Genomic DNA, 18,533 nt, shown 5'->3' with positions numbered 1-18,533 from the left:
GAATTCGCCATTAACACCTCGAGCTCTGAGTCAACTAAGGACTCACCTTTCATGTTAAACATGGGTCGCACACCTCGAGCGATGGTCTGGAACAACCCGTCGAAGGACGAGTATCCAAGTGTGCGTGTCTACCTGCAGAAGATGAAGAGCGCGACGATGAAGGCACATGATTCAATCATAGAAGTGCGTGTGAAACAAACCCAGAATGCAAACCGAAGGCGTCAGCTTTGTCCGTTTAAGGAAGGTGACCTCGCTTATGTTTCGACAAAGAACATGTCACTCCCAAAGGGAGTGGCACGCAAGTTCTCCCCCAAGTATATTGGGCCATATAAACTGACCCGCGACTATGGTAATAATTCCTTTATGCTTGACTTACCGAGCAGGTTGCGTCAGCGGGGAATCCACCCGGTTTTTCACGCATTGTTGCTATGGATTCATGTGCCCAACGACGATTGACTGTTTCCTGGTCGAACGGACTCCCAGTTATTCGACTTCGGAGACTTGCCCGAACGTGAATGGTCAGTGGACAAGATCCTTTCTCATTCTGGCACCCACGAGGATGCATTGTTTGAGGTTAGATGGCATGCTGGGGATGTTACTTGGCTCCCCTACGAACAGGTGTCCCACTTGGCCGCACTGACTGAATATTTAGACCTCGTTGGCGTACGCGAGATTCGGGACTTGATGGATGGCAACGGGAAACCTCCTCGCGATGACCCGCGATCATATTTGGGGTGCGTCTCGCTAGACGACCAGGCTAACTTAAATACAGCATCAGCCTTCCCATTCCCCACCAGCCATCTCGAACCCCACCTCGGCCATTCCTTCCCCAACCAAACCCATACCCACCTATCCTGGTTCGAGGACAGCAAAATTAGCTTGTTCGCCATGTCCCACACCCCCGATGAGTCCCAACTACTCTACTTCTCGGCGTATGGCCGCGACGTCCTCGTGGGCAACCCAGAAAACGAGGACGACTCTCACCTCGTAACGCGCGAGCAGCTTAGGCTTTTCATCGCCTACTCTCACGCCCTACGCAACAAACCACCCCACGCTCGACCTCCTAGCCCGCTGGGTTACGAATTCTTCGCCCATGCTTTCAACAGCGAGGGATTACAGTCGACAGCATCGTACCTCGACGAGTCCGGCGTGGTGGTGAGCACCGGGTCCGCTATAGAGGCCACAGACGTCATCAGTGACGAAGAAGACAGTGAGATCACCGTGTCGACCACCCGAATGGAGCAGATGGAGAAAATGGTGTGGCACACGGCATCAAGCGCCGCCCATCAGCGAGAGAAGATAGAGCAGAGGCGCGCCGGTCAGAGGAAGGAACGCAACTTCGGGTGTAAGCAGACGCAGAAGCTAAACAAAAAGGGGCTGGGAAAGATCCGAAAGGAAACCGACCTGCCCACTACATATCCAGTGGCGGGCCCCTCATCAGTAGCGCCCCCCGAGGAGGTCATGGCCGAGATGGACTGACGTCCTTAGGTCAGAGAAGGCGAGGGAGACGTAGGTCACCCTGGAGGGGGAGATGTAACGGTCACTCAGAGATCGTGCTCGTCACTGACTGCTTCTCACCCTTGTCTAAAACGTATTGGACTCATTTATTCCTATAGCTACAGCTACTCTACTATATGCTCGGCCGACGTACTTACTACCCGTTTCTGTCCCCACTGCCTCTCTTTACCGTTATCCCCCGAACCTCAGTAGTATAAAAACAGAGTCCATTCGTAGTCGTACAGTAGTGTTTTCTGGACCCAAAATATCAGACTTTTATCCTGTTATTTCCCGAGAACGTTCTTCTCTTGTGCCATTGACTTCGAGCTTCGCGAGCTAAATAGTCACTGTCACAAGCTCCCATTCCTAACAAAGCCAAACATTTTCTCCTGAGTCCTGACTCAAAGTCATTAATTGATCCGATTTATCTCCATGATGGACTACGTAGAACAGCCGAATAGTAATCTGGTGCGTCGATCCACATTACATCGATTCACTCTCACAATCACTGTTTAGATCTGCTGCATCTGCCAGTAAGCTCACTACCTGTATTAAATCTCTTGTAACACAGCTTCGTGTAGTGCCCCATTCACAAATCCTACGACCGCCCGGACATGCTTGCACACATTCTGTCATGACTGTATCGCAGTAGCCGTACAACACTCCCCGCAATGTCCCATCGACCGCTCCTCGCTTTCACTTGACGATCTATCGCCAGCGAATCCAATCGTGAAACACGTGAGTGAGATCCGTACTAGCACAGTACAGGAAAAATACTGACACAACAGCCTCAGCTCGTCGATGAACTCATAATAGAATGCCCCAACCGAGTATCCGGATGCACGCAGACATTCCAAAGACAATTATTATCCGCTCATGTCAAGGACTCCTGCCTATACGTTGAGATTCCATGTTCGGAAGAACAATGCGACAAGCTCATCCTTCGGAAGGACGTTGGTAAGCATAAAGACGCTTGTGTGTACCGCTCGACGCAGTGCGATGGGTGTGGTACGACCATCAAGTACAGCGATCTCAGTGTTCGTGTCTATGACAATTGATTATCAATCTACTCACCCAAGCGTGGATAGACTCACAACTCGGAGTGTCCTTCCAAGTCTGCAATGTGCAGTTTCTGCTTCGAGGAGTTCCCGAGGTCACAATCACAAGCGCACGCTGCCACCTGTCTCGACTATGAAATTCCATGCACGCAGGCTAACAACGGCTGTTCCTGGACTGGTCCCCGGCATCAGCTCTCTGACGAACACGTTCTCTCCTGCCCATACGAAGCTATCAAAGGATTCTTCTTCATCAACAGTGCTCAACTATCATCACTAAACACGGAAAACGCCGCTCTCAGACAAAAAGTCTACGCACTTGAATCCGTCGTCCAGACGATGCGAAGAGACATCCAAACCTTCACAAATGTCCTCGGTCCATGGTACCGGTCACACATTCAAAGCGAAACCCCACCAATCACTCCCTCATCCATCAACGCCTTCGATCACCTCTTCTCGGCACCTCCCGGTCCTTCTTCTTCTTCCTCCTCCAGAACCACTACCAATCAAGCTCAACCATCTTTCTCCGCAGATCACGGAGAACTCACGGCCCATAACGACATCGACGCGCTCGCACCCTACTTCCCACTCCCACACGAACATGCATTCCAAGAATCCCATAATAATCCTCGATCGCGCCGATCGTTCAGCGGGATCGTAGATCCACACTTGTCTCAACGCACACTGCCATTAACGCCTGTTGCACCTCTTAATCTCAGTACCTCCCTCGAGGGCTCGCTGAGTAGCTTACGTGACTCCATAGCCGCCGTATCCACATCCGTCGATTCCTTAGCGCGTCGAAATGACATCGCGCTCACGAATGAGAGCATGCGTCTGAATGAAGAACTCGGCTCTCTCAAATACGCCGTTCACGGCATACGACTGCAAGTACGTTGCGCTTGCAATCTTGTTATCTTATCATTTCATTTTATCTCCATTTCAATCTGCATCATGCGGCATCGTTCTAATGATTTTTTTGGGCGCAGCTTCACCGTTTGATGATGGACAGGAATGCACAGGTGACAGAGAGAGGTGGAGAACCGCCTTCAGGTCCACCCGGCAATCAGACTATCTTTTACCCTCCGATATCGATGATGACACCTTCGTTTCCTGGACCGCCTGGGACGAAGCTCTAACCAAGTTCTACTGCGGTTTATGGGTCGTTCGATATCTTGCTACTTACTGTAATTGATTGTGATCATATGTTTATGGGTTTCGTCCGATAGGCCACTGCTTAAACCGAATATCAGTCTTTCTTTCTCTAATATTGGGGTACAGGCTCAAGAGTCTCGTCCAGGTCTCTACCCGTCTTCGTTTAAACTTCTCCGTAATTTGAAACTAGTCACGGCGGCCATCACCCCTGTACACGACGTGACCCTGTCGATCCCCCAAGACGTATTGCACCAAGACGGCTGCGACTGAATTCACAAAGGGATTAAACTAAGTACATTAATTTAAGTAGAGCCAGAAACCCGAGCAAAATCGCACGAAACGAAAATATGATGGGATAAAGATGGTGTTGGATGAGCAAAAAAAAGAGATGGAGATGGAGATAAGAAACTAAAAAAAATAGAGGCAAGACGAGGCTATGGACTATGATGGACGACACAAAACAGAGAACAGCAAGCATGACCAGATAACGACGAGCATAGGGGAGTAGCTAACGAACGAGTGACAGGGTGATGGACAACGGGACGAAAGGGACATGCTGGCAGTGCAAGTGCTGAGTGCATCAGTATGAGTATTGAAAAAAGTAAAAGTAAATAAAGTGATGGACATAAAGCACAACGAAACGACAGGTTCGAAAAAAACCCATGAGACCACGACCGAATTAATTTGCAGCGACCACGGAATAATAGCAGCGAGCAAAGGTAGTAGTAAATTATGGTACATGCGAATTCCAGACGGACGGACGATGAGAATGGCAAGATATAGACAGCGGTCCAGGAAAGTCGACGGCCGCCTCAGCTATATGCACTAAACCGCTCCCCACCATGCCCCACGCTATTTGAAGGAGGTACAGTAAATGTGTATTCAGCCGGAGGTGGCACATACGAGCTCATACCGCCACCGATTCCAATATTAGCAGACGGAGCAGAGCTCAACGCAAAACTGCTCTCTGCTGGGTACTGCAACCCAGGTTGGGCGTATGAGTTCTCCGTGGGAGGAAACGTGCTTTCCCGCGGAAATGGTGGATAGTTTCCTGTGTGGGAGTATTGGTTGGATTCTGGGCCGAAATGATATGCGTTGGACGGGGCCGTCGTGTCTACAGGCGTGGGATATGAGGAGCTGTGTTCGATGTTGTTCTGAATATGATTGTGCGGCACCCCTTCTTGGATGGTGGGTATACTGGGCCTGCGGCTTGCTGTGGCGGGCTCCGTGGGACCTAGATAGGTGTTGGCGCTAGTTTCAGGTGGGAGCTGCGTAGCCACACGTCAGCATCTCGTCAGAAATGTTCGAGATAAAATGACTAATTTACAGGATTGTAACCAAACGAAACCTCGCTCGTTCGCAGACCCGAAGGGCCAGGGTCCTTGTTGTATCCAGGGTGTGGACTTCCGCCGGGCGAAACAGTGGAAGCAGGGGAAGAGTACCCTGGTTCCTGTGATAACAGGTGCTCCCTGTGTTGGTAGGAAAATGAAGACGCGGCGTTTAAGTGAGCCTCATTGAGCGATCCCTGGCTGGACCGCATGTTCAAACCGGACATACGCGTTTCGAGGTTGGATGCACTGTAACGTAAAAAACATCAGCGAACGAACGTATCGATCATAAAAGCGCAGCATACCAAGACCCTCTCCTGCCATTAGAATCAAAATGATCGACGCCAACACAACTGCTGACGTCCGAATAAATTGCACTGGTTGCGCTGGTGTCGCTCCCACAGATGCTAGCAATCGAGCCGAATCTAGATAATCCAGTAGAACTGTACGAATCCTCCGTGTCCTGATCTGCCTCATTGCGAGGAAACGCCCATGCGTGCATGTTCCCGGGAGATTCTGCATCCGGTGAGACATGTGGAGGGGACCCAGAAGTCGGAGCGCCAAACTGGAAATCAGGCTTTGGCAGGGGTCCAGGAATAGGCGACGGGAGCGCTCTAGAGCTCATTGTAAAGCGGTTGTCCGAGAGCCGGCGTGGCACGTGCGAGGACGGAAACGGTGGACGAATCTCCGGTACAAGGGAGGAGCGAGTAGGCGAGAACACATGGGGCTCTGACGCTCTATGAGCCAAAGAAGGGCGGGTGTAAGGGCTGTAGGAAGCAGAAGAGCTGTAACTTGTTGCACGTATGCTTGGCCCACCGAGGCCGGACGGTGGACGGGCCATGGACTGACCCGACCCTGCAGGAGATATGGGCGGCCTGAGAAAGATCGCGTCATTCTTCTCCTTTGCAACGCGTGCGAACGGATGATGCATGAGCCTAAGGAGACTGACGTCCATAGACTTGCGTCTATCTGGGAAGTGGGAAGACGGCTGGTTGGCGTCTGTACTTGGCGTGGACATGGTGATTGGCAGCGACCCTCTACGTGTGTTCAGAAGGTCATTATTGTCCTGCCAAGTCAAGTCCGCTGGCAAATGGCGAACATGAGGGGGAATTTCGGCAGGAGTGGCTGGGTTACTGTGCCAAGCTTCTGTAGGGGGCGCAGGAAGAGAAAAGGAAAACTTCGTAAGAGGACTTTCAGCTGTTGGTGATCGCTCCACTGGGTGTGGCTCTGGTGAGGGTGGTTGATCGTCTTCTGCAGGGTGCGTGGGTTTTTCCGTGGGGGTGGAAGAATTGGAAGAGTCATTGGGGGAGGTGTCCCTGGAGGACTGAGACTTTTGAGGAGAGTGAGCCGAAGGAGAATCCTGCTGAGTCGAGTCGTGAACTCTTTTACGAAGAGCCTTGTCCTTTGCACGCCTAAGAGAGAATGAATGAATGAATGAGATTAGAAAAGCGAATGAGAAGAGAGCGCAACATACCTGTTTTGAAACCACACCTTTCGGTGGCACACGAGATTGAGCAGTGAGGACGCGACGAATTGACGTTTAGAACGCACCTGGACCGCACGTGGAAGCATATCAAGTTCTGCTGCTAACTTTTTACGCAGGGCAGCATTTGGTTTTGTATCTTTACGAAATATATCTTCTAGGACCTTGAGCTGTGTACGAGAGGTACGCTTTCTATGCTTGACCTCGTTTGGAATATAAGGAAAGAAAGTTCTGAAGTCGACGGTATTTGGGTCTACGCCTGGGGGGAACAGTGAAGGGATACAGGTAGTTCCAGTGGTATACCTTGAGCTTTGGTCCATTTGGTTTGGGAGGAAGTAACTGTGAGAAGGAGTAGGAAAGAGATCGACGCGATATAACGCGGAAAGAGGATTGGTGTGGGAGGGAGAGAAACGAGAGTGAGGCTTGGCAATAAAGCCAGGGTCCATATTATAGAGTTTACGATCTTCGTTGACACAAACAAACTTTTATCGATTTGAGCCGTGAACTTGAATGTCCCATAAAGCTTTTGAACAGATAATCTAATGAAATTTTAAGGGTAAGTAAGCACCAGTAGTTAGATTTGAACGAAGTTGCCTTACTATGGTTGGAAGAAAATAAAAAAAAGTTGCAGTTCGTGGCTGTGGAACGTTGCTAGGTCGATAAGTCTGGGGTCACTACGTCAAAATAAACTGTCAGTCCAGGGTTACTGCTTCAGGGACGACGATGACGAACGGAGGAAGGAAAGAAAGAACGATGAACAAACGAACGAACTGCGGTTAACGTGTCAGAGTGGTGAAGAAGAGAAGAATGGAATCGTCAATTTATTCGACCCCTCCCTTGAAACTCTTAGTGATCTTCAGATTCTCATCAATGGCAACATGATGCAACACGCAGATCCAAAGAACTACTGTACTCTCCGGACAGGCCTAGAGCCACCATAGCATACTCGGGACTTCTTCTATCATCTCTTTCCGCGGATGAACCCTATGGCTAGGGTCCTACTTCTTAAATCAAACTAGCTATCTGATCCCCGTCGGAGTCAAGCCAAGTTACTATCATATTGCGCATAAAATCTTAATATTACGAACTATGTATGGGTTACGCTTTATCGCTATGTATAACAAATCCCTTAGTACCAATTCACATTCGAGCCCTAGAATGTGGTCAGACAGATCATGTGCGTGGTAGGTATATCAATATATGGATGGATGGAGGACGTGAGGTAGGTCATAGATATCGTGTGGTGAGTGTAAGGCGGGGGGGTGCTCGATGAGTTGCGTCGATCGCAACCTAATATGTTATACTGGCAAACAATGTCCCAAGAAACGTACAACCAAAATTTCACATTTTGAGGATTTTCTTCCATTCCGTTTCGTTTTTCATGGGCTCAGGTCCATGTCGTCATAGTCACGGCCAAGGATCTCCTCCAAGAACGTATTAGAAACACCTGCAAGTGGTGATGCAGCAAACAGCGAGGTACCATCCCGTTTGGCTTCCTCGTATGTGCGTTCCATAGCCGCGCGAGCTCGGCTTACAACAGTATGAGCGCAAACACCGTGCACATCTACACGTCTAGCAGGATCAGTCCGCATCATGCTCTTGATCAATGCAAACAACTCCGGGCTCCCGTCCAGATCCATCTGGCCGAAATCCTCCTGCCGTAGTCTGTGCCATCCATCTCCCCTACAAACAAACCATCACTACTTTCCAAAAGGAAAAACCACATGTCAACTCACTGATCAGGCACAACGATATTCGTGGCCGTTTCTAGCATCGTCATCCCAAGACTGCAGGATCATTAAAGAATCAGGGTCCACTCTATGCTCACGTCCATATCCACGGCTCAACATACCTGAAAATATCGGCAGCCTTGCCGTATGTTCCCTGTAGAACTTCCCGCGCGAGGTAAACCTTATCCCCCTCGCGTTCGAATGCGCCCCCAGGTCGGGGCCACACCGAGGCCATTCCAAAATCCCCGATCTTGAATCGGCCTTCGCGAGTGAGGAAGATATTTGCCGGCTTGAGGTCTAGATGGATGATCCCTGCTTCGTGGATGAAACGCAGACCCTGCAGGCACGAGGTTAATATCCAAGAAAAGACATGACAAGACGGAAAGTGGATGATAGACCATAAACAACAACTTCTTCTCAGACCAGATGAGCGGACCAAGTGAAGATATGTGTGTATAACGGAAGAAAAAGAAGGGACCCAAAAAAGTTTTTCCGTTGGCCCGCAGGTACTCACGTTGCTCAAATCCACCATTATCTTCCACACCCGCGCCTCGTCCAGGCGCGGAAAGGCCCGCCCGTACTCCCACAAGAATCTCGCAAAATTACCAAGCTCACAGAGCTCTGTGCGTATAAAAAGCGCGTCGTCTTGCTCCCAACTGTCCACGTACGTCAGTACGTTTGGATGAGCACCCCGCCCCGATAGATGTGCCAATATGTCCACTTCCTCTCGTAGTCGCAGGCTGTCATCATATGTCAAGATAAACAAAATGTGCGAATGACAGAACAACCCACCGATGCCGAGGACCTTCAAATGGCTTTGATCGTTTGACAGCCCACACCGTGTCCTCAAGCCCGCGCCCAATCTTAGCGCGCACTTTAATGACCTTTCCAAACTCCCCACTCCCAACCTGCTCGACCTCAACGAACTCCTTCTCGAAACGACCAGCGTCCGAGACGTTCCTCACGTGCTCGATAACAGACATTTTCCGTGACCGTGGCCCAAGCGGAGAATGCGAATGAGTGGCAGATGTTTTTGAGGGCAGATGCCGCGCGATCGTTGGGGAGTTCAGTGAGATCATGGAGCTATTCGAACTCGAGCGTGAGCCCGTGGTGTCCACGGTTAAAGTACGAGCTGCAGGTATTGGCCAGTCTAAACCATGAAATACAATGAGACGACCGATCGTAAATGAACGCGGAGCCAGACACACCTTTGAGATTAATGTTTCGCCGTGTGGGCGTGCCACCTGTGCTTTCCCCACTCGAGAACGCCCCACTGCTGCTGCGGCGCATAAGCCACCTACCAGCAGGACGGCCAAGTCCAAGACCCTTGTACTGCTTCCTCGAACTGGGACTTATAGTTTCCTCGTCCTCTTCAGTATCTGATCCACCAGCCTTGGTCGTCATAGTGTTGACTTTACCAAGCGGAAGAGGAAATGCAGCAGGCAAACTCTTCCGTGGCTTCTTCGCATTCCCCTTCCCCCCCTCCACACCATCAAATGAAAACCCAATCTTCGATGCAACAGCACTCTGCCATGGTCGCCCACCATCGAGCCCAAAGTGGCTCTTGAGCTTCTTCACAGGCGTTCCGGGTGGTTTCTTGCCCTCGGTTGTAGAAGGCTTCCCACCTGCTTCTAAGGTACGTAAGATGAATGCGTCGACGTCGTCTTCGTCATGATTAAAATATTGATATGGATGGGATTGATTGAATGAATGAAGATGCGCGTCGTCAACGCCCGAGATCCTTGGCCAACCGGAAAATGCACCAGGCACGACTCCAGGTGTAACCAGATCATCGCCATTATCATTATCAGAGTAAATAGAGCTCGAACTCCTGCTTAACGCCGAATTTCGCGCGGGAATCGACTCGTCGTCGCTGAGGACGATGCCAGAGTCGCGTGGCTTATACTTGGAGGGTAGCAACCCTTCCTTGCCTTTCTGTGATCGTGGAGAAGGGGTTCCCTCTGTGATGCTAAACACGAACGAGGATTCAGTTGGGCCTTCAAATAACATGTCCTCGTCATCTGAGTAGACCGTGCCTGGACCGTCATTCAGAGGCGAAGAGTTTGGCGAGGGTGTGTCCAAACCCGACCGCAGCGTCCATGACATTGGGGCAACGGAGACACCAGCCGAGTCTGGACCAGCATAGCTATGTCGATTCGACGGACTGAGACGGGACTGCGTGCACAGATCCAGAGTAGCGTCGACGGAGGAATTAGTTCGCTTGCGTGGACACTGCACGGATTGAGGGATTGAGGGTCCGAAGAAGTGAGTAGCCGAACTATTGGATGCAATTCGGGCGAAAGGACGGGGACGGGGCTGAGAATGCAAATTAAGACGGGAGGGTGGGTGAGAAAGGAAGGGATTAGGACCGCTGGACCCTGTGAGTCGTCTTCGTGGTACAGGAGAGGGCGAACCAACAAATGAAGTGGGCCGATTGCGATCGCGAGATACAGAAGGAAATGTTATCGGCACAGGGGGTGGCTTCGTATTGGAATATTCAGCCTAGAGTAAAGTTTTGTCAGCACAATGGAATATATATAAATACCGATATCGATGTAGCTTCTAACCTTGGGTGACGGTGAGTGGTTCACACTCTCGAGGAGTTCAATGGAAACGGGCCTCGAACGTGCCCGACGCTTAATGATATGCCCTCCCGGAGAGATAGCTTCAGTGACCTCATCCTTTGAGCTACCTTTCTGTGGCACTAGCGCAGCGTTGATAAGGAGAGATTTTTTCGGACTAATAGACCGGGATTTGCATTTGCGAAGCGCAGGTAGCCTTTGTACAGGTTCTCCGTCGGAATCCCGATCTATGATACCCCAGTCCTCATCTGAGTCATCAAGATCTCGAATGCGCAGCCGCTTCATTGTTTCTGCCTGTCTCTTGAGAAATGCGTCGGTGTCAGCTTTACTCTTTGGCTGGGGGGTAAAGCGAGGTGCTGGCAGAGGTGCAAGACGGTGGAAGGCGATACCAGATGAAGGGTCGGGTTTCGGAGCAGAGATATTAAGAGGGGTGCACGTGGCTGATGAGACGGGACGCAAAGGCGTAGAGAAGTCGCCACCGCCGGATTGCGCCGATTTGCGTTTGGTACCTACGCCCACACGATGTGCAGGCTGCGAATTGAGTTGCTTTGCAGCTAGTACAGCACGATGGGAATCCTTGACTGGCGTGAGTAGTGGCTGAGTGGACGCGTGGTGAAAGAAAGGGGAAGATACAGCGGATGAAGAAGAGAGAAAAAGGGTCGCTTCATCGTCATCTAACATGACTGGTTTGATTGATTTAGGATGTGAGATGGGGTATAGACGGTGCACTAGAGGGGGCGATTTGAATGGAGATTGTAAGAAGATATCGCTGTCATCGTGATCCTGCTCCTGAGCCAGCCCATCTGCTTTATGTTGGGCATCTGCTGGAAACAATGGTCGTCGTCTAAGAGGAGACGGTGTCAACATTGGTGACAGGTGCTCAGATGACACCCTGAGCTTTGGGGGAGTTTGATAATGGGTTGCGCAGCATCCTGGGGATATTGGAGAGACGCTCTGGTCGCGTGCTCTATTTCTGGATTTTTGTACAGAAGCTATGTACTGTGGGACAGACGTCGAGACGAGCGCCGTCATCGTCGCTGTTGTGTGGTTTTCGTCGTCTTCGTCGCTGTTGTTGGCGTCGTCACTGTAATCAACGTTGGGGAGGAACAAAGGTTTGGAAAGAAATCAATGACAATTAATTTACAGCAGTGCGTTTATGGGCCGCATTCTCGACCGTGAGAATACCGCTTTGTTCCACACTCAACAATGTCATGTGATCGTGTATTTGCATCCGTGGAATCTTTTTTCTTGCTCGTCGTATACACGAGGCTACCAACCGTTGCGGTTATTATTTCGTCACTTCCCATGACAATGATCCGGAGCCTAAATAGTTGTCCAGTCACCAGTGAATAGCGCAACCTGTTTGTTTCACAGGTCTTCAGAGGTTAAATGAAACCCACCTGAAAATAGGTTCGAGCTCTTGCCAAGACTCCATATGCAGTTGATATTTGTGCAGTTCTTAGTTGTGGTTTAGCTGTGGTCAACCAAATTCGCGGAACAAGTTGCGGAAATTAAATGTATTCATATGAGATGGATCCGCCTATAGCTAGCGCCATTCTCTCGTTCACCGTCTCCTGCCTTAAAATCGGACGCCCACCTCAAAATTTTCGTCTTCTTTCTCGACACACATTATCAAACTTTTGGTTCCGACATCTCTTCCACTTGCGGTTATACATTGTCGTTGAGTTACGACCACAGCTTTCGAAGTGCCACACATTGTTCCCAGCACAATGTTTTTCTGTTATGACTACAGCTATGAGCATTTTTTCCAGGACGTACGTACTACTACGTATGGTTGTCCTAAGCAACTGTTAAAATTTTGACATCGTCTCACTATCCCGCCAAGACATGTGCCCTGCCCAGCTCTTAGACTGGTGTCTAGACTCTAGTACGAGGCGAACTTATCCAAACCGAATTGCCGACGCTGACCTCGCAGTGCATCGCCGAGTCGGACCCGCACTAGTGCTCCCTCGGCTCGGGACATATTGAAAATAATCCCGAATTAAACGAAATGCAATTAGGCCGGATCCCTGTTATTTAACGGAACAACTATTCATTTGAATTTTTACACCAGAGCGAACTTCTTCGACCTGCAGGGTCCCTGTTTACTCTTCATGCACATGGTCTACCGGTTTTACGAGTATGTACAATGTGCAATTGGGTATCGCAGCCGCAGCGAGCCGCCAAGTCACCGACTCCCTCGATCGGTCAATTGTTGTATTTCCCCGGATGCGTGTACACTTGAACGTTCCACGATCTATGCGTCGCTACTCATTTCTGGTGTCCGGCTGGCATTTCCCGGTAAGAGCCATGTTCAGCACCTTTTACAGCAACCCAGATTCCAGCTTCTCCCAATTTCCTTCAGACATACACGGGAATGGCCTTTTGGTCAACGCCATCCATACAATCCTGTCCATGTAGAATCTCGTCGGCTTTAACCTGCGGCCTGCCCTGTCAGTCCGCCCAACGCTTTTTGTATTCCCAAGCCATGAGATTGCCTTGAGTTACAAGTAGTGTCTCACGTTTCCCGGCCCCATTCCATGTTCCCTATTTAGCTGCACTGCAATGTCAGCTGTCAGTCGCCTCCATCTCTTTCTTGACGCGTGCCGAGGATTGGAGGCAGCCGAGGCACTTAGCAGCAGCGCGAAGAGTGGAGCCAACATCATACTTAGGTTGTCCACATGGCACGAAGGCATACAAGCAAACCAGACAGGATCAGCATTTAATGTGGTTACAAGAGGTAAATGCATGTCCGAAAGAACCACACTACTAGTAGGCTGATGGGCAAAGCGCTGGAACACAGATGCTATCTCTGAATCAAAGCGAAAGCGAGCGCGTGAAAACCAGTGTTAATCTGTCCCAGGCATACCAGAACGTTGGATGCGGCACCCTGAAATGAATGTAACAAGCACCCTTGAAGTGAGATCGAGCAAAAGGCATACACGTCCCACTGACACAAATGTTGATATTCGCACCGTCAAATGTCACTGCCTGAGTCCAGGCGATCACCTGAGCCACACCGTGACACTTCGAACTTGAACATGACTTGACGTGGTCGATGAGGCGAACTGTAACCACGTACAAAAATACAAGGGCTATAGCGAACACGGCAGGATAAACCTTAAAATAATGCAATGCAGCGACATTGCTTGCAAAACACGCCATCTTGCGAAAGGGGTCAAGTAAGGAGTTGTCGCGTACGCAGGCAGAAACGACGGAAACGGTAATATCTTCTCGCGGTAACACAGAGGTGCCGGCACTCGACAAAACCCTTACTCCACACTTCGTGAGAGTTGGGAATCACTTCTCGCGCGACAAAAACGGTCCCGCAAGCACCTACTATGACGCGACGCTTAAGTCCAGGCACGCTGACTGAAGCCACGACTGCCAAGTCTCGACCACCGCTTAACTTTATCGTTTCAGCTATGAATACTGTGAGTACTGATGAGGGTAATACCATCTCGTAACGCACACCCTTCGGCCAAAAATCGTAATGTGCTATCAACGATCTCCTTTCGTTTTCCGATCGATGCATGTCCCTGAAAGTCCACTAGTGAGCCTTTTCATCTTCTTTTGCGATAAAGCAAGTTACCAGCCCCCTAACAGACCCGCGCCGCAAGCGTTCTTAGTGCCTCTTGATTTGGAGTTCCAAACTTCTACTACCCAGTCAGTAGCAGACTGATAAACCGTCTTTTATATCGTACAGCAGTCCTACATGAACCGGAAGATTCCCGTTAGAGATGCCATTCGATACAAAAACTCCCAAACCACTCACTCACCTTGGAAATGCATCCGCTTGATTGGAGCAAGAACACCCAAAAAACACGGTATGTACTGGCACTATTGCTTCTTGGAGGTAAATAGGAATAGAATCAACATTGTGTCGGCTATGGTCAATGAAACTCCGGTGACCAATGGTTGTCGAACACTAACATTACGTGGAGTCAGCCAGCAGTCCAATTGCCAATTCTTCACTAACGTCGTCAAACTTCAACCATGGATTAGTATCTTGTGAGTACATTCAAAACAGGTAATCAGTTAAAGGGTAGTTTACACTTCAGGACGGATGCCAGCACATGCGCTCGCGCTCCTCGCTGCTCACAACGTCGATTCTATCATTATCGTCAGAAGTCAGCGTCAAATTGTAAAGGGATACACTCTGTGGCGAACCCTGGCTGCGAGCATAGTGTCGACTAGCTAGTGCTGAGATCAACTCTCCTTGCTCAGATCCGATTTCCGCTTGCGATCCAAAGGGGAAATCGGCTCCAAGCTCAGCGCTCACCAATGTTTGCCCCGAGTCAGACCAAACCATCGAGATTCAACAACAACATTCCGCCAGCCCGAAATTAAATCACCGCGTTCGCACCTATTTTGTAGAAGTAACAACGCAAGTCCTGGTCAATTGAAGTGAGTTTGTTTTTACTAGGCAATGTTTATGGACAAGCTGAATCAATGTTTGGGAGCCTGACGTCTAAGGACTTGTTCTAGAATCTGATGACTAGGATGTCGCAATAGTGGATCAATCAATCATGCCTCGTACGGTGACAGACACGGATGTGGATAACCGCTCTAATGACATCAAATCAAATGGCGTATTTCCTATTGGTGTGCCACCTTTCGGCGTCTTGGGTCTACTATTTATGATGATTCAGAAGTGCTTAAGCGCTTATGCTTGGCGACTGAATTCCGCACTATCCGTTGACGTCTACTGTCTACCTGTTGAATGTTTGATACAGTATACCAAATGAGGGCCCGTTATCATGTATGTGCATACAACATGTGCGGGTCTGTCATGACCTCGCAGAAGGCTGCTATCCTCATTGCAGCCATTGAAACTCTTTCACTCCTTAGAGGCTTTAGAGTGAATGACTGTGCAGTCCCCGCTAGAGTTACCCATCTAGGCGTGACCGAGAGTTTGGCCTCCCATCTCACCCCTTGTCAATGTCTGTGTCAGCTACTTATGTCCTTCTCTCTCCCCTGAGGTAATAAAACTCCGACAACATTGCTTGCACGGGGGCCGCCGGTACCTAGACGTCTCATTGGCTGACTATGGTGTTGTTCCGGGGGTATTGATGCATAGTATTGATGCTTTTGGTTCGAGTTATCATGATAGAGTCAGATAGACATAGCTAGGGTTTGTTCAACTAATCAATTTTCATTGGCTGACTGTCACGGTGATGTTTTTGTTCCGGAAGCATTACAAACTAGCATTGATGCTTTTAGTTTGACTTATCACGATACACCAATATCATAGCTAGGTTTCGAGCGGGTGCCGTCGCAATTCGGATTCTAGATACTATAAAACCATCACACCCCACACAATGATTCCCGATCTCCATCCGACATCGACTGCACTCGTCCACGTATTGATACGCCATCATTTGTAGTCATCTACTACAAGTTTTCGACCTGGTACTTTTCATAAACTCTCAGATCAGCATTCACCACTATGGTATCATCTGAAGCACAATCAGCGGACCTGTACGATGTCATTGGCCTTGGATTTGGCCCGGCTAATCTTGCTGCTGCTGGTGCGCTACTAGAACAACCAAGAGAGGTACGTCAATCCGATGTACCAGTACCATATCTGGAACTCATCGGAATCATAGACCTGCCCGATATCCGTAAACAAATCTCTCTTCATTGAGCGACATCATGAATTCAAATGGCATCCGGGTATGCTTCTCCCAGGTACCCGTATGCAGATCAGGCAAGTACAATTTCATGTCGATCGCATCTTGCAGCTGAGGGAGAAACACAAGTTTCCTGAAAGATTTGGCGACCCTGAGATCGCCACAATCTCCAATCACCTTCGTTGCATACTTGCACTCCCAAAACCGTCTGGTGGAGTTCATCAACCGGAATTGCATGACCCCGACGCGGAAGGAATACTCCGATTACCTTGCCCATGTCGCGCGGTACGTGCAAGGTCAAGGCATCAAGGTCGCGTATGGCGAAAATGTCATTGCAATCGAAGAAGGGGGTGAAGGCACTGTGCTGGTCCACAGCATCGTGCTTACCACTGGAGAAACTATCATTCGTCATGCAAGTCAGCATCAATTCATTGCAATGTTGTCATGCAGGAATTGACTGAGGATTATTCAGAAAATCTAATCATCTCGCCAGGAGGCTCACCACGGGTCCCGCGGTGTATTCAGAGCATCTCACCTCATCCTCGCATCATTCACAGCTCTGCGTACCTGTCTTCTGTAGAACCGATGTTGGACACGATGAAGACCATCACTCGGCCACTTAAAATCGCGGTCGTCGGTGCTGGGCAGTCCGCAGTGGAAGTACTGCTCGACCTTCAGTCACGGCTAACTAGCATGGGCAAGAGTACCAGCCAAGCGCACAACCTTCATCTCATCATTCGTGGTGGCTCATTGAAATCGAGCGATGGTGGCCCCTTTTCGAACCAGGTATACAATCCAGAATTTGTGGATGTTATGTATGACCTGCCAAGTGATTCTCGAAGAAGAGTGATGGCGGACTACGAGGGCACAAATTACGGGGTAGTAAATCCGATTACGCTTGATTCAGTGAGTTGCATGTCTTTTGCTAATTTATTGCAATTCAAGGATGCGACGATAGCTCTTTAACGTCATATACGACCAACGTGTAGACGGTGACATCGCTGGACGCAAGAAAAACGCACTGGCCGCGACCGATGCACATATCACCATCGTAACTTATAGTAACCTGGCGTCAGCGGAGATTAGCACACATCCTTCGCAAACCTCCACAGAAACAGATACACATGCACATACATTCTCGGTTCTTCTGCAGAATACCCTCACACAAGATTTCTACGAGGCGACATATGATGCCATTGTCTGCGCTACTGGCTACGAGCGAAACTCGTGGCTGAGCCTCTTGAAATCATCCAGCGTAGGCAAGCATTTCGGTCTGTGCGCTACTTCAGATAACACGCGGCTCTCTGTGGAGCGCGACTTTAGAGCGACCGTAAACGGGAAGAATGGCGCGTTTAAAGCGGCCACGAACGGAATAAACGGTCATTCACGGACATCGGTCACGGGCATCAATGGAGAGAAGACACATGCACAATATACATCTACGGAGACCAAAGATTCTGGTACGCTATCTAATTTCTGAGTACTAACTGAGTTTTCTCACCAGTATGACAGATACAATCTATATCTCGCGAAGTCATAGACTTCTTCCACTACCGACGGCTAGTCATGGATTGATTCCAAAGATCTACTTGCAAGGTTGTGCAGAGGAAACGCATGGAATAACAGAGACGCTATTGAGTGTGGTGGGGATTAGGGCTGGAGAGGTGGTGGAAGACTTGTGTTCAAATTATTAGAGAATTTGAGGACCTGCGATTTGCAGGATACAGGTTTGGGCTTTTATAATAACAGTTGCTTTGGGATAAGACATTTTTGATTGGTGGCCGGAACCCCTGATGCAGTATGTGTTGAATGTTACTGTAGCGATACTTACTACGAGTCGTTTCAAGTTGCTGCACGGCCCGTGTTAGAATTTTGTACCATACACCAATATATGTACTAGCTAGTAGTAGATTATCGATCATCCAACGCGAGAACCACGCGACACGTGCATGGCCGATGCTGCAAGGACTCATCATAAGATTATATCTTGCGCATCGAGTGGATGTTGATATCGTGTGGACACAGTGATGGACTATCGGAGTCCATCATTGACACGGTGCGACATGGCAGCCT

The 18,533-nt window shown here is 49.5% G+C and overlaps 5 protein-coding genes across 5 annotated transcripts; 3 read left to right on the top strand and 2 right to left on the bottom strand.

Annotated features, from left to right (window-relative positions):
- Nucleotides 1-1,877: 1,877 nt before the first annotated feature.
- HD556DRAFT_1405973 (uncharacterized protein) lies at nucleotides 1,878-3,980 on the top strand. Its single transcript, XM_041303992.1, has 6 exons — nucleotides 1,878-1,965; nucleotides 2,014-2,030; nucleotides 2,079-2,235; nucleotides 2,292-2,534; nucleotides 2,586-3,440; nucleotides 3,539-3,980. Exons 1-6 carry the CDS (start codon nucleotides 1,930-1,932, stop codon nucleotides 3,686-3,688), a joined length of 1,458 nt encoding a protein of 485 aa, XP_041155302.1. The 5' UTR covers nucleotides 1,878-1,929; the 3' UTR covers nucleotides 3,689-3,980.
- Nucleotides 3,981-5,022: 1,042 nt separating this feature from the next.
- On the bottom strand, nucleotides 5,023-6,961 carry HD556DRAFT_1245792 (uncharacterized protein; the record flags this gene model as incomplete). The annotated part of the gene is made up of 4 exons (XM_041298559.1): nucleotides 5,023-5,281; nucleotides 5,338-6,444; nucleotides 6,507-6,523; nucleotides 6,584-6,961. 4 exons carry the CDS (start codon nucleotides 6,959-6,961, stop codon nucleotides 5,023-5,025), a joined length of 1,761 nt encoding a protein of 586 aa, XP_041155301.1.
- Nucleotides 6,962-7,549: 588 nt separating this feature from the next.
- Nucleotides 7,550-12,052, bottom strand: HD556DRAFT_1405954 (uncharacterized protein). The gene is made up of 7 exons (XM_041303991.1): nucleotides 10,813-12,052; nucleotides 9,454-10,747; nucleotides 9,038-9,395; nucleotides 8,760-8,985; nucleotides 8,368-8,582; nucleotides 8,252-8,302; nucleotides 7,550-8,198 (listed from the first exon to the last, which is right to left on the bottom strand). The coding sequence occupies exons 1-7, from the start codon at nucleotides 11,857-11,859 to the stop codon at nucleotides 7,895-7,897; spliced, it is 3,495 nt and encodes a 1,164-aa protein (XP_041155300.1). The 5' UTR covers nucleotides 11,860-12,052; the 3' UTR covers nucleotides 7,550-7,894.
- A 917-nt stretch (nucleotides 12,053-12,969) lies between these two features.
- HD556DRAFT_1312295 (uncharacterized protein) lies at nucleotides 12,970-14,203 on the top strand (the record flags this gene model as incomplete). The annotated part of the gene is made up of 4 exons (XM_041300635.1): nucleotides 12,970-13,128; nucleotides 13,249-13,280; nucleotides 13,383-13,567; nucleotides 13,968-14,203. The coding sequence occupies 4 exons, from the start codon at nucleotides 12,970-12,972 to the stop codon at nucleotides 14,201-14,203; spliced, it is 612 nt and encodes a 203-aa protein (XP_041155299.1).
- Nucleotides 14,204-16,276: 2,073 nt separating this feature from the next.
- On the top strand, nucleotides 16,277-18,154 carry HD556DRAFT_1434192 (L-lysine 6-monooxygenase (NADPH-requiring)-domain-containing protein; the record flags this gene model as incomplete). The annotated part of the gene is made up of 6 exons (XM_041305301.1): nucleotides 16,277-16,384; nucleotides 16,437-16,537; nucleotides 16,590-16,876; nucleotides 16,933-17,366; nucleotides 17,419-17,920; nucleotides 17,973-18,154. 6 exons carry the CDS (start codon nucleotides 16,277-16,279, stop codon nucleotides 18,152-18,154), a joined length of 1,614 nt encoding a protein of 537 aa, XP_041155298.1.
- Between the last annotated feature and the right edge of the window lie 379 nt (nucleotides 18,155-18,533).

Source organism: Suillus plorans, assembly GCF_016647745.1.
Source record: "Suillus plorans strain S12 chromosome Unknown HD556scaffold_72, whole genome shotgun sequence".
In the NCBI taxonomy this organism is placed as follows: Eukaryota; Fungi; Basidiomycota; class Agaricomycetes; order Boletales; family Suillaceae; genus Suillus; species Suillus plorans.
Note: the sequence above shows the minus strand (reverse complement) of the source record. Positions and strands in the feature narration are given on the sequence as shown.